The sequence below is a fragment of the Phyllopteryx taeniolatus genome, chromosome 22 (genome assembly GCF_024500385.1).
Source record: "Phyllopteryx taeniolatus isolate TA_2022b chromosome 22, UOR_Ptae_1.2, whole genome shotgun sequence".
Taxonomy (NCBI): Eukaryota; Metazoa; Chordata; class Actinopteri; order Syngnathiformes; family Syngnathidae; genus Phyllopteryx; species Phyllopteryx taeniolatus.
The window spans coordinates 2,082,063-2,098,571 of NC_084523.1; the positions used below are offsets into that span (position 1 = coordinate 2,082,063).

Consider the following 16,509-nt stretch of genomic DNA (forward strand, 5'->3'; position numbering starts at 1 on the left):
TTCTGTCTGGTGATTGGTGGATGAAAAGACATTTTGAGAGCTCATTGGCGAAAAACATTGTCTCTCTGCAAAAAAAAAAAGGACGATTCTGATTGGATATAATTTCAGACTGTCGTTGAGACGCGGTATGTTACGTCATCGTTTTGAATTTTTACATTATTGCACCCCTATGAGAACATATTTCTTTCCACAAACAATAAACTGGTAACAAAACGTGATGAAATGTAGCTATAAAATAAAACATTTTTTGTGTGCAAAACATGTTGACCAAATGACAAATGTGCACACTTTAGAGGAGACAATTTATTTATCTATATGGCAAAGCAGATAAGTGAATGTTGCATTAAAAATAAAATAAAATGAAGGTGTAACTGTTCAAAAGTCTGTGATCTTTTATGTGTTGACAAGTGGAACTACAAGTAACCTTTTCCAAATTTCAGACAAACTAAGGGATTGCACCACACGGTGGCACTTCCGGGTCATTATTTGGGAAGATATGTAATGTTTGCGACTACCGCAGAATGGCACATGGCCAGAGAGAGCCAATCACAAGCCTCGGTTTTAGAGGGCGGAAGCGGGAAAAAAAAAAATTGAGCTTTTGTGGCTATTTTTCAAATGTTACTGAAATTGTAACCATGGAAATTTCCAAAAGTAACTGTAACTAAATCGCACATCTTTTCCCCAGTAATGTAATGGATTACAATTACATAGATTTTGCAATTAAATTACATATTCTTGTTACATGTAAGTAGTGACTCCCCAAAACTGGAACCTAGCAAAATATTTATAACGTTTATTGCATGTAAAATGTTAATTGTCTAAAAACACATTGAATGTATGTAGTTTGTGATTCAGTGTGGTGAAGCGTGATTTAAAATAATCCATTTGCATATAGACAATTGCCATGTACGGTAACAATAACTGTTAACCGACTTTGACAGACGACAAAACAGGTGCTCGAGAATAGACGAGGGAGCAGGTTAATCCCCCCGCGATCTGAAATCAGAAGCAAACGCTCAGATAATCCAGTACAGGATTTTAATCTCCACCGCTAACAACGTGGGGATGCGTGGCTAGATATTACGTGAAGGCCAGAATTAAAAGGCAGATTAATGGGTCATACTGTACATGTACATGTACATCATGTACATGTACATGATTCAAACAGCTTCCAGAAATAACATGCAAAAGCATCACGCACACATTCTTTCGCTTTCTATTACTTACTACGTTGATTTGACAGTGAATATTTTTCTCTGCTCTGGACTGCGGCAACAATGGTGGAAGTTTCGAAAAGAGGATACAAACAGAAGACAAATTCGATCGCTTAATACACCGCTCTTCATCATTAAACCTCTTCCACTGAAAACAAATGAGGAGTATCTTTGTTTTTCTTGTTCCTGACCTACCCGTGACAACAACAAAGTGTCTGTTCAGAATTTGGACTGTGGGAAGGGATGCTGTTACAGTGCACACACACGCATTTCCACTTGCTATCCTCAATAAAAATGTTTTTCCTTCGGACACATGACATCATCAGAATGTGGTTTCTTTTCTGTGACTAACCCCCTTATTTCACACGTAACAGTGCAAACGAGTTTGTTTCCTACAAGAAAGTGGTCTTCTGAGTGCAACACCCGCTTCCTTCTTTTTACTGTATTTGACCTCACAGTGGTGCTGAGGGGGCCCCACAACAGTTAGCTATAACAACATCCTACTGACATGGCTCCCAAACCATCCCCTCTTGACTTTCTCCCTTACACACACACATGCGCACCCGGTCTTTCCCCTCCCATCCATCCTGGCTCTGTCTTTCTGGAATGTGGTGCTCAGAAGCAGCTGAGAGGAGGAATGTTGCTGTTACAAGCCCATACACAACCCCAAGGGGTTCGAGGGAGGCGCCAGCACGCACGCACACACAAATGCACATACGCATTACCTTTCCTGTGAACCCAAACCCATTTGTGTTATTTGTAAACACGAGTGCCGCTGGTGGTAACAATTCCGAGGGCAAATGACTGACAGAACCGACTTCAGCGTTGAAGTAATGTTGTGAAATATGACTTGGAGGAGAACACGGGTACTAATTCTCTCCACAGACCTTTTCGTTGTCTGTGTAAACAATATGCGTCAGGGTACTACTTCCGGGTGGCAGAAAGAGAGTATGGCTAACCCGAACTAAACCCATCATTCAAGGCTTTTACACCCCGTTTTTTCAATCGCGCTGCCTTGGTCAAATGACATGCAAGTGTTTATTTTCAAGTGGAAGGCTCAGCATTGGTTCAGTTCCCACTCAGTAAGAGTGTGAGTGTCAATGGTTGTCTCTCGCTATGTGTGTCCTGCGACCAGATCAGGGTGTAGTCTGGCTTTCACGTGAAGTCAGCTAGGATCGGCTTTAGCTCCCCGTAACCCTGAACAGGTTAAGTAGTGTAGAAAATGGATGGATGCACAATTCTGAACAGTTATAGTAATGAAGGTGTGCACACTTGTGCAACCACATTTTCTCTTTTTAAACTTCCCCTCTCTAAAATGTTTATTTTTTTCTCAATTGAGTTGAAGGTCGCATTATTGGTGGAAAAAGTTTTGAAATGATTTATCTTGGTGAGGATAAGCAGTACAGAAAATGGATGGATGGAAAAACCTTGGATTTGAACAGGGGTGTGTAGACTTTCTTTTAACATCCGCTTGTCGTACTGGTTCAAATTCTTCGGTTATGGGGTGACGGCTCTGTCTCATGCAAATGCAGAGTACGGTTTTCCTCATCATGATGACTGGAGCTATATTTGGCAACTTTTCAGAGCTCCGTAGCAACTATTTATTCAAAAGCAATAAATCTATAGCTCCAGAACACAGCTGTTAAATATTGGCACGGAAAACATTAAATGGATTGACACTGACGGACGTGCACTGAAAAATATATATTTTTAAAACAACAGTATTATATTGTATATTTATATTTCTTCATTTTATGATGCGTTTCATGCATTCTTTTTTTCCAGTCACAGTGCTTTTATTTTATTTTTTTAATCAGATTTTAGTTTCAACTTCCTAAGTTTCTAGGATATTTTTTTTTCTTTCAATTTGCTAATTGACAGCATTTTGGCATGTAAGGGAGGGGCTATGCGCAAGTGAACCGCTTTCATGTTTTGAGAAGGAAGTAGAGCGCCCTCTGCTGTCCGCCACCATTACATGTACAGCCCAAAAACATTTGCATTTGGCTTTGTAGAAAAAGCCGTATTGACGCCAAAACATGTATTTGTGCTGAAACAGACTTTGTAAAAAATAGACAGACATTAAAAATACAATATTATACGAAGATATTGTTTATGAGTTTTGCATTGTCAGTCTTCAGATTATTGCTTCATGTCCATCTTTTTTCGGCGAAAGTGCTTTTATTATTATTATAGAGTGCTCCAAAGTTGAAAACTGAAGGCTGAAGAAAAATGTTACAGAAAAATGTTTTCATCGCAATCTTTTGTACTGGCTACACTTGTTTTGGTGTGAATATTTATTTATTTTATTTCAATGGCAAAACAAGACGGCGTGCATATAGAAAAGCAAGCATTCACACTTGCCTTCACACCGAAGGATAATTCAGACTTTTGAGTTTTCACTTAACCTAAGACTGCATTTCACTCATTCACAAGGGTAAACTAAAACTCAACGAACAAAACTAAAACTAAACTAAATCAACCGATTCAAGTGAAATGCAGGGAATGGCTATTATTGCTTTAGTTTGATAAAGAAAATGAAAATATTATAGTTGTATAGTTCTGCTGGATTTACATGTTTCAAGTAGTATCAGTCATTGTCAGAAAAGTAAAAATCCTCTTCTTCCCCACTGTCAGACAAAGCGGCAGCTTTCTCTGGAAACATCTCCCAAACGGCCAAAGAATCGTTTCCTGAGGGGGAAAAAGAGGTTCAAAGTGGACGAATACTTTTCTTATTCTTTAGGGCTGAAAGAAGCTATAAAGCATTTCACATGTAGTAGTAACTTGTTTGTGTGTATAAAAGCAGTTGTCTGTCTTTCAACTAACACATTGAAAACACTTTCCACACATTTCATATAAAATCTAAATTATTACTTGAATTCATCCCATTAAACGAGTTGGTATTATGTTAGAAGCGAATGACATTTTCATTGTTTAAAATTTTTTTTTAAATTAAATTAAAAGAAAACAAATTTTATGTACACCTACATCCAGCCAATATATATATATATATATATATATTTTTTTTTTTTAAATAGTATTTATTCTCTTTAGGTCTTTTTATTTCTCTCTCTTTTATAAATTATTATTATTTTTTTAAATATTTGTATATGATATTTGTTGCCACTGTATTATTTGCTTCATAGATGAAGTTGACGGGAATGATTTTCACGCAATCCGCTCCGCCATGAGTACCTTGCACATGAAACCGACCTGGGTTTTCAAATTCTCCCCTTGTTCGTTTGACTGATGGCGAGGCCACGCAGTTCTGAAAGGGATGTTAAAAACAAAGTCGTAAGCAACCTGCTTCTTAAAATTGACTGAGCATTAAGCACCAGGATGTAACTAGTACCTTCGCCGGAACTGGTTTGCGGCCTTTGACCCGATTTTCTTTTATCAGTTGCTGGAGTTGAAAAACATACTTCTCCTCGTCGTTCCTTGAAATAGGGAAAAGGAAAAATCGAATTAGTCAGCAGAACAGACAAAGTCAAGGACCTATCTTGAAGGACACCAATCTAGGATCTTAATAGTGTATTACCTCAACAAATTATGACATGTTGAGATTGGACAGGAATAGCAGTTTCTGAACATGGTTAATAAGAAGTTCGACGGCAGTCTATATTCAAATTTATGTGACATTACAGTGACCGACTTTTCAAAACTGATGGACACTAGACGAATACAATGGTTTAAAGCGGACATACAATGGGAAATTGACTTTTTCTGGTTTTTATACAACTAGTTGGGTCTCTGGAGCACCAGCCTAACCTTGAAGTGCAAATTTATTGAAAAATAGTCGCTATTAGTGGGTGGAAACAGTTAATATTGACAACGCTTTTCTGAGTTGTGTGGACAGAACCTGTTTGGAGAATCCACTATTCCAGGACTGGTGTATAGACACTTCACTGGAGAGAAATGTGCTGAAACAGGTGTCAGGGGCTCCAGGTTGGCCATCATGAAGTCCTGGTCTCCAGACGAACTCATGGACGAGATCTACTCGTTGTGATGGGAAGGAAGACGGGGGACCGGCGTTAGCTCATCTCTAATCTAATTCCATCCATCTCTGCCAGCGAGGTAAACTGTAGTGACGTGAAGAACAATTAAATGCGCTTCCACTAGATGGCATAAGGTACAATTAACCTGTGCGTCCACCCTTGCCCTTCATACAACATAATTATAATCGTTCAAATTATAATTCTGTGAGATCTTTCTAAAATATATGATGATGCATATGCGCTTTGGCTCAATTACGGTTGGCTAGAGACCAGACTCATTGCAAAAAAAGAAGGAAGCGATGCCCACCTCAAAGCAATTTCTCTGTGCTGCGCTGAAGGCGTCATTCATGTTCTCTCTGGGCATGGCCTCCTGGAACTGACGCACCTGCTGCTTTCTCTTGAAGGTTCTCATGCCCGCCGATATGACGGGAAGGTCTGGAACAGAAATAGTCCGAAAAGAAAAATGGGCATTCACCAGAGTTTGTACTCAATTACACCATTCTGTAATAAGTAATTCTATGACCTTGTAGTGGACTGGTAGTTTACGATAAATTAATAACTAAATATTTAGGACCTCGTAAGATCCTTGACAGTCCTCGACGGAGCTGTTATTTTTATGGTCGTAATATAGCGACTTTATTCTCGTGAAATTGCTACTTTTTCCCAGTCGAGTACGGCTCTGATACCGCTTTGTACACTCTCGTCCCACAAGGACAATGAACGCTTGTGATTAGCTCTTTCTGGTCATGTGCCATTCTGCCGTCGTCTCAAACGTATTTTTCCAAGAACAGAATGTGCAATCTATTAGTTTGTCTGTGATTTGGAAAAGGCTGACTCATAGTTAGTAGCTACACTTTGGAACAAATTATAGAGCGTTGCTTTTTGATTTGTTTCATCTTTATAATTTTGGACTTTTTTTTAATGGAACATTCAATTATATATGGTTTGTCATATAAAGTCATATTGTCTAAATTGTGCATATTGTTCAAAGGGGCAAAATGGTGTCATGTTTTCCACTGCACACATAAAAATGCATAGACAAAACATTTATCATGATGTATTTATATTTCCTTTTTTTCTCTCAGTTTATTACTTGTGTGAAGCACAAATATGCGCTGAATTCCAAAAATAACCATCTATTGTATTAATACACTTGTTTTAGAGGGAAAATCCAAGAGTCTTGTTGATGCATTTATTCAAAATTAATAAAAGTAATCAAAATGTAATCAAATGTAAAAAGGGATATGACCTTGAGAAAGTAATTGAAACAGGGTAGTTTTAACCAACTCAATTTCCGAAGATATCTTCCAAACGCTGCTTTTCATTACCTGTGGCTTTTGGCGCTTCTCCCTTTTTGTTTTGTTTTTTCCGGCTGCTCTTCACAGGAGTGTGGAAGTCCTGCAAAGCCGGGTCCCGGTCGTGGCACTCCTGCGCAGAGCGCGTGCCAACCATCGTGGCCACCTTTGTCCAGTAGAATGGCATGTGCAAGGGATACCTGGAAATAGCCCTGCCATAGAGCGGTACATGGGCACAGATGTGAGTTGCGGCTAAAGAGTATTCCGCGGGTCAGTAGTTCAAACATCCGGTTTGATGCCTCAAACCCAGTGAATTACTATTGATCAATTGTTAGGGGTCGCCTTAGTCTCGTGATGGCAAAATGTGAACAGCGAAGCAGAAAGATAAGAAAAATGTGTAGTTTAGGTTCATCCGAAACTTTCAAGCCAACTTTTTGTGAGTAGTGTACGAGGTGTGTCAGAAAAGCCCGAGCACTGGTGACACAAAAGCTATCAACCCCAAACTAGGTATGACAAATTGTCTCCTTCAAAGTAATCCCCCTGGAGCACTTTCCCAGCTTTCTGTGCCACGCCTTTAATATATCTTATATCTATTAATATATCTTCGGTGACAACAGTCCTGGAACTTTTCGGAAACACCCCGTGTGTACCTTGGCTTAATAAAGGTTAAGAAACACTGATGTGGGTGACTGTGAGACTTACTGCTGTAGTTTTGCCAGTTCCTCCCGTGTCCACTCGCCTTCGTCTTGGTCTTGAGGGGACGCGGCGCATCCTCGACTGGAATTCTTCTTAGGCTGCTTCAACTTCGTGTTAGCCTTTGCATGCATCAATGGTGCGCGGCTCTTGGTTTGAAGCTTCCCGCCTTGCTGCACGGGCCTCCTTTCGTCCTGTTTATTCCTCTTTGTAGAAGGGACCGCCTCCGCCTCCTCCTCTTCCTCTTCCAGTGAGTTGGACTCTGATAATTTGTCATTAACAGCAGAAAACTGAGAAGTACGTTTTCTCCCTGATGTCTTTAATCGAGGCGCATTGAGCACCTTCTTTTTGGGCTCCTGCACAGATAGTTTTTGGGCTTTTCTTTGAGATGGCATCGTTTTCTCATTGGACCCTGTTTCAGATTCAGATAATTTGTCATTAACAGCGTAAAATTGAGTGGGAGTACGTTTTCTCCCTGACCTCTTCAATGGAGGAGCGTTGCACACCTTCATTTTGGTTTTCGTTTTGGGTTTACTTTGAGATGATAGGGCGTTCTCCTTGTCTTGACTTTTCATCAGGGCTGGCGTTGTGGTGGCTCCGCCTCTTCGCTGCTGCTTTGGTTGAAACAGAAGAATGCTCTTCAGGCTGACCTTCAACTTGACTACGTTTTCGGTACGGCGTCTTGATTTTTCTCAGCGTTGCTGGCTGAACGCTCTCTCTGGTGGACTCATGTTGTTTACGACCTGGAATCATAGAGTTGGTTGACAATTCAAAGATTCATTGCAGTATTTTAGGAATCATAGAGTTGGTTGACAATTCAAACATTCATTGCAGTATTTTATACTATTTAATAGTATTTTTCAAAGTACTGGACAATCTCCTCCTAAATTATATGAACGGCTATGTGGCTATACAGTGAAGCGATACGTTCCAGACCCACTCGTGATTGTTGAAAATGCACAAGAGAACATTTTTTAAATAGTCCTAAACTTCTCCTGAGACACTTCTGGAGCAACATTCAGCAGAGAGTCAAAAAAATAAAAAATAATGTGTCAAGCAATGTAAAAATAATGCAAAATAATATATTTTTTACGACAATAATAATACTTAGGATTCATTCTAATTCTGTTTCTCATTTCGTTCATACTGAATATATATCAATATATGTATATCAAATTTTGTAACGCAATGCCGCAAATTAAGAGATCCCCAACTGATTTTCACTGTTCCTGTGACAGTGACAATAAAGTTCAATTCTACTCAAGTAATGTAACTTTGTTTATTTATCTATAGCAGCGAAGGGCAAACAATTAAATGTTCTTTCACGAGAACCAAATTTGCTTGACCATAAACAAGAATTTATCAGTGTGGTAGAGCTATGTTAATGTCTATGTTATCTTGATAACTAGGTCACACCTTAAGTTATCTAATGCCTCTTACTGCTTGTGCGGACACACCTGATTTCGGACATGACCAGAGCAGTTGTTACTTTACGCTAATAGATGGCAAAGTTGGAGCGTGAACGGTTAACGGTTGCTGGTTTCGCCGTTGTCATGGTGACCGCTGTTGTTCAACGCAAAATCCGGTTTTCACAGCTCGCCACGAGTATGTGTGTGTGTGTGTTCACCGGTGGGTTCCAAATGTCTACACCAGCATCAATTCTATTATTTTTAGATCACTTTGCTGGCGTTTATGTTTATACCCGTTAAACGTAAAGCTGTAAGAGTACCTAGCGGCGGTTACACCGTATGTTGTTTCGTCACGGTTGTTTCTGGCTGACGAAACGATTCTACAAGGTAGCTATAACATTAACAACGGTTAAACAAAAGATTGTTAAAACATTAAAGAAGTTCCATTACCGTATTTGTCCAAGCCTCGTCCATGGTCAAGACGGTCTGTATCCAAGCGGGTGGCAATACAAACATCAAGTGTTTGGTGCGCAAAACGAAGGTGCTGATTGGCCGAAGAGGAGCTCGTGAGATGATGTCATTTCATGGAGACGTCGAGTAAGAAGGACGTCACGCCATTGTCACGTGTCACAAATGAACTGTCTGCGTGGCTAAATTATTACTGTCGCCACAAATGTCCACTTTATGCTTTATATTTCAAATAGGATTACATTAAAGTCAAGTATAATTAACGCTGTTACTCTGAACAACTTTGCGGATGCAAAGACGATCGTGATTGGTCTTGAGCAACCTTGTTGCTTATGTATTAGGTTCAATGCAAAAACAGCGTATAACCAACAGAGCGCTTTTGTTTTCTTTATGTGGCCCAAATTCAGTTTTTGATTGCACAGATAGACTTCCATGCAATACCACCTCAATTTATTGAAACTGAGATTTTTTTCCGGTTATTATAGTCTTTTGTGACAAAACCTGACCGCCCCCCCCCCTCCCCTCCCTCATTTCGGTCGGTTGAAATTGTGACAAAACACCAACTTTTTAAATAAAGTAACGTGCAGACAACTTTGCAGAGGTGGCAAAACCATTGTAGGACAAGGGCCAGACTGTATTCGTTTTTTTAAAAAAAATTTTTTTTTTAAACGACACACGGTCCAGGTCATTCGTGGGAATCGTGGAATAGTAGGAAATAAAATAATCTTTTTTTTATCTTATCATTTATAATTAGCTCAATTGAAATGTATTAAATAATTGTTTCATTAAATAAAACAACAACTAACGAGTAAAAAAAAAATAGACTACTACTACTTCCGGGATTTGTGCTCATCTGACTAGTGAGTGACGTGAATTTCCCCGCTCTTTGATCACAACCACATTTGTCCACCAGGGGGTAGGATCCACCTATTGATTGCATCGCATTGGCTCTTAAAAAAAAAAAAAAAAAGCTGACATCTCGGAGAAAAAATAACAAAATCTATTTTCCACCTTTGTGAAGCTAAAATATCCAAATTCATTAATGCAGTTAGTCTCAAAACAAGACAACCCGACAGCACTGTTAGGATGCAGTAACACAAATAAGAAGATATGTGATGGATTAAGTGCTAAATTGTGACCAAAATGTAGGAATTTGGAACCTCTCAGTATGATGCAGTGCAGCTGAACCACCACAATCCAGCCATCCATTTTCCGTAGCGCTTTTCCTCCTCACTAGGGTCGTGGGCGTGCTTGGAGTCTATCCCAGCTATCTTCGGGCGAGAGGCGGGGTACACCCTGAACTGGTCGCCAGCCAATCGCAGGGCAGATATAAACAAACGTTCACGCGCAAGGGCAATTTAGAGTCTTCAATTAACCTACCGTGCATGTTTTTGGAATTGTCCCACGCAGGCACGGGGAGAACATGCAAACTCCACACAGACGAGGCCGGATTTGAACCCGTGTCCTCAGAACTGTGAGGGGGATGTGCTAAAACCAGTCGTCCACCGTGCCGCTACCAGCACAATATTAAACATATGCAATGAATACCTCTCTCACCGTGTCAGTCAAAGTTGAGCACTTTTATTGGTTGCCATTACAGCGTGTAGGTGTCCCTAATGGAGTGCTACAAGGTGTGTTTGTTTGGATCAAAGCATATTTTCCTCGCCCTGGTTTTCCCGTATGCAATAAGCCTTCCTGCGTGGTGATGTCATCTGTTTTGACTTGACAGGCCCGCCGCGGTGCAGGAGAAGCCAGTTAAGACCTGCCCGAACTCAGATGGAATCCGAATCCCCTAGACCTCATCCTCTCCATGTCACGCCAATTTCACGTCTGACGCTTCATGAGCCCCCCAGGAAGTGGACGACATTCAGTCACTTTGACCCCCCCACCCCCAACACCACGACCGAATGAGGGGATTACATGCAAACAAACATTTCCTGCTACTGCGCAGGTCATTCTCCGGACACCTGACCCATTCCTGCAGGAATGTCTTAGCAAGACCCTTCTGGATTTCCCGACTGGAGGAATCTCGGAATGTGGCAAGTTCTTGAGAAGAGGGAGGGAGACATCTGGTCCATAGCTGTTGCAACAGGTAACCAAACTTATACTGTACACCCCCCTTAACAATGACCTGTTTGAAGACTGACACAAAGGGACAGCAGGCCATGATCTACTGTACATAAGGGGCTCGCAAATATTTTGGGCCCAAAAATGTCAGAATCAGAATCCTTATGCCAATTCAGCAATACAATTCTCTTTATTAAAACAAGTAACCCAAAAAATGGTGGTGTTTTTTCAAGGCCTGTAATGGATTAATGGCATTTCAATACATTTCAAGGGCGGACATTTATTTTGGAGGTATTACCCCGGTCACGGAACAAATCAAACTTTTCAGCGGACCCCGGCGTATTTACGGTGCAGCAATCGCAAATTCAAATAGGCTTCACAGCAGGCTTTGGCGGCATCTTGGTGCCAAGGAACTACGTTGAAGTGAGTTGAGGAGTTTAATGTAGTGCTTTGCCGCCATCTTGTGGCACCCACATGCAAGTCATTCAGAAGTTGACTTGCTGGTGTGTTTTGGATCGTTGTCCTGCTGCGCTTCAGTTCGAGGTCACAAACGGATGGCCGAACATTCCTCTTTTCTGGTAAAGAGCTGAATTCATGGTTCCACCAATCATAGCAAGTCATCCCGGTCCTGAACTGGCAAACCAGCCCCAGCGCATCACAGTTTGTCTAATTGTTGGTGCATGTGATGTTCTTTTTCTGAAATGCTATTTCTTAATAGTAAGCATTGGTTTTCACCTTGGAACTCTGCCATGGATGCCACTTTTGACCAGTCTCTTTCCTTATTTGAGGACTGAAAATAAAAAGCTACCATTTAAAAAACATATTTTATGTTTACTTGGGTTATATTTATCGAATATTTAAGTTTGTTTGACAATCATCAACATTACAGTGGGGAAACGCCGCAAAAAAAAAACAAAAACAAGAATTTGAGTAGGGGGCAAAAACATTTTCACAGCACGGTACATCATCTTACCAAGCAACAGTTCCAAAACAGACACGTAAACAAAGGCGCCATAGTCACCTGGAGAAATCCACGTCTCATCCCAGTTGCATCACAGCATATTTCTGTCTGCATGAGCACGCCGGACGGGTAGCCTACACGAAGTGAAAAAACGGAGACGGCGAGAGAAGAAGGCGTGAGTTACCGTGAGTCAGCAGAGTGACTAATAACGCGTGAGTCTGCGTTGGTTAAATTAGCTCATGTTACGTGGCGCAATAACAGATGGAAGAAGAGATGGGATCTTGATAGTGGAAGTGAGACAGACTTCAGCACCATGATGAAATAACATCTTTTTACAATCCTATTATAACCAATTTAATAGGGGTGGGATGAAATATCGAAATGTCCATATTTCTTGTGTAAACATCCATGCACGGGCAAGAATCAATATCACTGAAGGTGCTGCTCCTCAAAAATAAATATGATCAGATTTGAACCTTTTAAGTAATAATAAAAGTGGTAAAAATGTATTTGTGTGTTCAATTATTTATTTTATTGTCATTTTGCATACATGTTTTTGAATGTTATGAAATACATTGGGTTCATTTTAATGTATGTATATATGATTTTACTTACCAAATAGACATGTAATTACATATTTTATTTCATGTCTAAATTATTTGTTTATTGTGGACAAAACAAACATGTTTGACTATTTATATATTTTTCCACAATTGTATTTATTTAATTTAATGCACCCAATTGTATTTATGTTCATTTATGTATGTTACTGTTAATATATGACATTATTGGTTTTATGAAAATACCTTCGATACTGTAAAACAGACAGGTTTTACTGCTTGCTTACATTATATATACACTTTTCAATTCATTTGTTTCTTCACTTACATACCTGCTTCAAATTTCAACCCATTTTATTCAAAATGTTTTTAATTCATTACTTTTGATTTGATAAAAAACATAAAATCTATTTTAAAGTGTATTTATCTTATACTTAAATTACTCTTAGATTTGATGTGGAGGAAACTGACAGGTTTATACTGCTTTTTTCATGCATCGATGTCAACTCCAACCAATTTTATTTATTTTGTTTTATTATTGTTACATTTATATTTCTTTATTTGATCACATATAGTCAATAGATTTTAATATACATCTATTTTATATTTGAATTATTTCTACATTTAATGTAGACAAAACAGACTACAACCTATTTTATTTATTAAGTTATGAATTTAGTTTTTGTTACATTACATTATAATGTCATATGCACACATGGTTCTATTTAGAGTTTCTTCCTTCTTCAACGAATATAAATATTGTGACCTATCATCAGCTGGTTTTCTTCACTGCTATTGTTGACCGACTATTGTGAGTAAGACCTCCTGCAACCACTGAGCTTGCCTTTATTGAAACCGGCCTGTCTTAGCCATCATATTGGCCTGCCTTCTGTTGAGTAAAACTCTTTAGAATCCACATTGTATCCATTAACAGACAGTGGCGGGCTCTTCTCTCAAGACTTTGTGGTAGTTTCCAGTAAATCTCATCTGGGGACCACATGCTTCGGAGGGGTGAGGATGAGGACACCAACGGACGGGGGTTACTGAGGAAACCCAGAAGCATGCTGGGAAACAAAGTGCTCTGTTAGTCCTTTAATCTCCATTCAGGAACTTGTTTTCTTTTTTTTTTTTTTTTTTAAACTTGAACCAACCAGAACACTTTGCCCTCTCCCCCCTGGCATCAGGAATGATTCTCCTGCTTGTTTCCCATGGCTGTCCTTCAACAACAATCCTCTTTGTTCCATTGTAAGGCGGGTGGGAGAGAGAGCGCAATAATCACAGGAGGCGAGGTGCACGGAGGCTAAACTGTGAGCCAGATGTGGCACCGCACGCTTTTTTGTTGTTGTTTTTTTTTGTGCTCAGCTGTCAGCAGGCCTTCGTTGCCTCTGATGTTCGGGCGCTCCTTCAATTTGCTGCCCTTGATGCGGTCAAGCTCGTTTCGGCTCACTCTACAGCTGGAAACGCAGCTAAACAAGTCGGAAAGTGTGCTGAAATGAAATGGGAGCCAAATCCAGATTTTCCAAGTTACAGTCCACTCGCAGCGGGGCCAAATGGAAGAAATGACCCACCAAATCCAGCAGAGCACATATAGACAAATAACCAGCCATCCATTTTTTTATTTTTTTTTTTTAAACCGCTTGTCCTCATTAGGCCCGCGGGTGGGTTGGGGTCTATCCCAGCTGACTTTGGGGTGAGAGGCAGGGTACACTGCTTGCCAGCCAATCGCAGGGCACATATAGACAAATAACTACTCAAGCAATATTCACCGCTATGCACAATTCACAGTCTTGTTCTCTTGTTCTTAAAAGTCCAGCATTCTGACCTACTTCCATCATTTTTGGGATGAATAGGCATTATTCTGTATTGTTGACCCCATTTAGCACCTGCAGGAGTGAGGCGCCATCACATCAAAAGCATTTTTTGACCTCACCGACAGGCACGGCGCCAACACCCCCCCCCCCCCCCCCCCCCCCCCCACACTCTCGCTCCCCTTCAACCGGCTGCAAAGCAGACGCACGTGTTTTGCTTCCCCACGTAGTCGCCACTCGCTGCCATGGCGCTCGGGCCTTGTTGATACCGGAGGGCGTAAACACACAAGGAGTGGGACGGACATGGTGGTCTGAAGGGGATTCTGTGGGTGGAATCGGGGAAATACGGTGCATACACACACGCAGCCTCAGTGAGGAGACGGGCATCAGAGGGGATTAGTGTTGCTGGAAGGACACGTGTTCGATTTTCCAGTGCATTTGTGGACAGTAAAGCAAAAATCTTGTGCTGAAGGATTCGCTTGTGCCATCTGTGTCATCTCATGAGTATGCAGGGTTGTCACTACAATAACATGAACAGTCATGTAAAAATGTTAGTCAAAAAATGAACTCGCCGGTTACTTACACCTGAATTAACAATAACAAGAACTACTGTAGGTTCAAACTATAAACTATTATTTGACTAAATGTTCCTTTTTTTTTTAAACAACAATGCTTCATTCGCTGTCTAGTTCAACGACTCACATTTTGAACCGAGTCTCAGTCAAAATCAATAGCTGGGACCAATATTCATGGGATCTTCAAGAAAGAACATAAGAAAAACGTTAGCGGCTAAAATGCTGAAAAAGTAGGAATGGTCATCATCATCATTCAAAATCCAGAGGATTCTTGTATTGGGGGGGCGGGGGCAGGGTAAGTAGCAAAAACACAAAAAAAGTGGATAATATGGATAATGTTTGTCGCCACCATTTGAGGCTTCTGCCCCCTATTGGTGTGAGGTATTTATATACCGACATGTACAGGAAGTACACTTGTCTGTTGTTGTCTTCGTGGTCCATTCAAGTGCAACTCTCTGGATCACCGAGGGCCAAAATGAGCTGAGGGTAGAACTTAAAAATAGAAGGCGCTGGAAATTAAGACATGCGTCCTGGCACGACAGCCGATGAGTGGGATGCAAATAACATGTGCGCATGTAACTATCACTCTCCGCATTGTATTTTGCGGTAATCTGTTGTTGTTATTGTTTGCTTAATATAGCCTTAAATTGCAGACCGGCATTTTTTTTCTTTCACGCCCCTGCATTGGACTGGCTTGCTCACTTACTCGGGTCATCATCTTCCCTGAGCCCTCTTTTATTTGATAGTGATGTTCAGTGGGCATCTGGCTGCGACATAATAAGAGAGAACATGAGACTGTTGTGATGCTTGAAAAACCACACAGGCCCTGAAGGGAGCAAAAAACGGGCCCGTCAGGGTAACGACAACAAAAACACGCATCAATTCCACGTGTGCCCTTGTTACAGTAACAGATATGAAACAGGTCTGAGTCTGGGTTTTCGTTTTTCCTGGATGAAAGCGTTTACCACCACCACTGAGGCTACTTTGGGTCACCTCCTTGATTTATTTTGGTGTGTGATCCAATAAATTCACACCCCCTCCAAATTTTTTTATAATTGTTTATATTAAAAATGATGATGCCAAAGCTGTTTGCATACTCTCAGATTTTTTGAGGGAACCTATCCTCTGTTATTCACTGAAAATTTTACCTATTCACTGGTTTTGTGCTCAGGCCAAATCCGTGTCTCATATAAAAGTGTTACTTTGGCACCATCTGGTGGCATCTTGGTGCCAAGGACCTATGTTGAACTGAGGGGAGAAGCTTTATTTCGTCAAGCCATAGCTGTCTCTAATAGAAAAAAGAAAAGTACTTTGACGCCATCTTGTGGCACCGATACATAATTACAAACCTCAACTACTCGCGGGCTTTTGATATTTTTGTGGTGGGGCTCGCTCTTCTGCAAATAGTTTCACTGTACTTTTGCACTCACTCTTACAACGTTACCCTTAAAAATCAATGGCCAATGG

At 40.5% G+C, this 16,509-nt stretch overlaps 1 protein-coding gene across 2 annotated transcripts in view; it reads right to left on the reverse strand.

The window, feature by feature from the left end:
- Positions 1-299: 299 nt before the first annotated feature.
- Positions 300-16,509, reverse strand: part of LOC133472112 (mis18-binding protein 1-like) — a 33,368-nt gene continuing 17,158 nt past the window's right edge. The window contains exons 3-11 of one of the 2 annotated variants that reach the window (XM_061762502.1): positions 12,160-12,233; positions 9,054-9,147; positions 7,204-7,937; positions 6,535-6,713; positions 5,514-5,641; positions 5,071-5,204; positions 4,564-4,648; positions 4,425-4,479; positions 300-3,902 (exon numbers count right to left, since the gene is read on the reverse strand). In XM_061762502.1, coding sequence (XP_061618486.1) covers positions 3,802-3,902; positions 4,425-4,479; positions 4,564-4,648; positions 5,071-5,204; positions 5,514-5,641; positions 6,535-6,713; positions 7,204-7,769 — 1,248 coding nt within the window. In that variant the 5' untranslated portion in view covers positions 7,770-7,937; positions 9,054-9,147; positions 12,160-12,233 and the 3' untranslated portion in view covers positions 300-3,801. Of the gene's footprint in view, positions 3,903-4,406; positions 4,480-4,563; positions 4,649-5,070; positions 5,205-5,513; positions 5,642-6,534; positions 6,714-7,203; positions 7,938-9,053; positions 9,148-12,159; positions 12,234-16,509 lie in introns of both variants that reach the window. The other variant, XM_061762501.1, reaches the window with a different exon arrangement.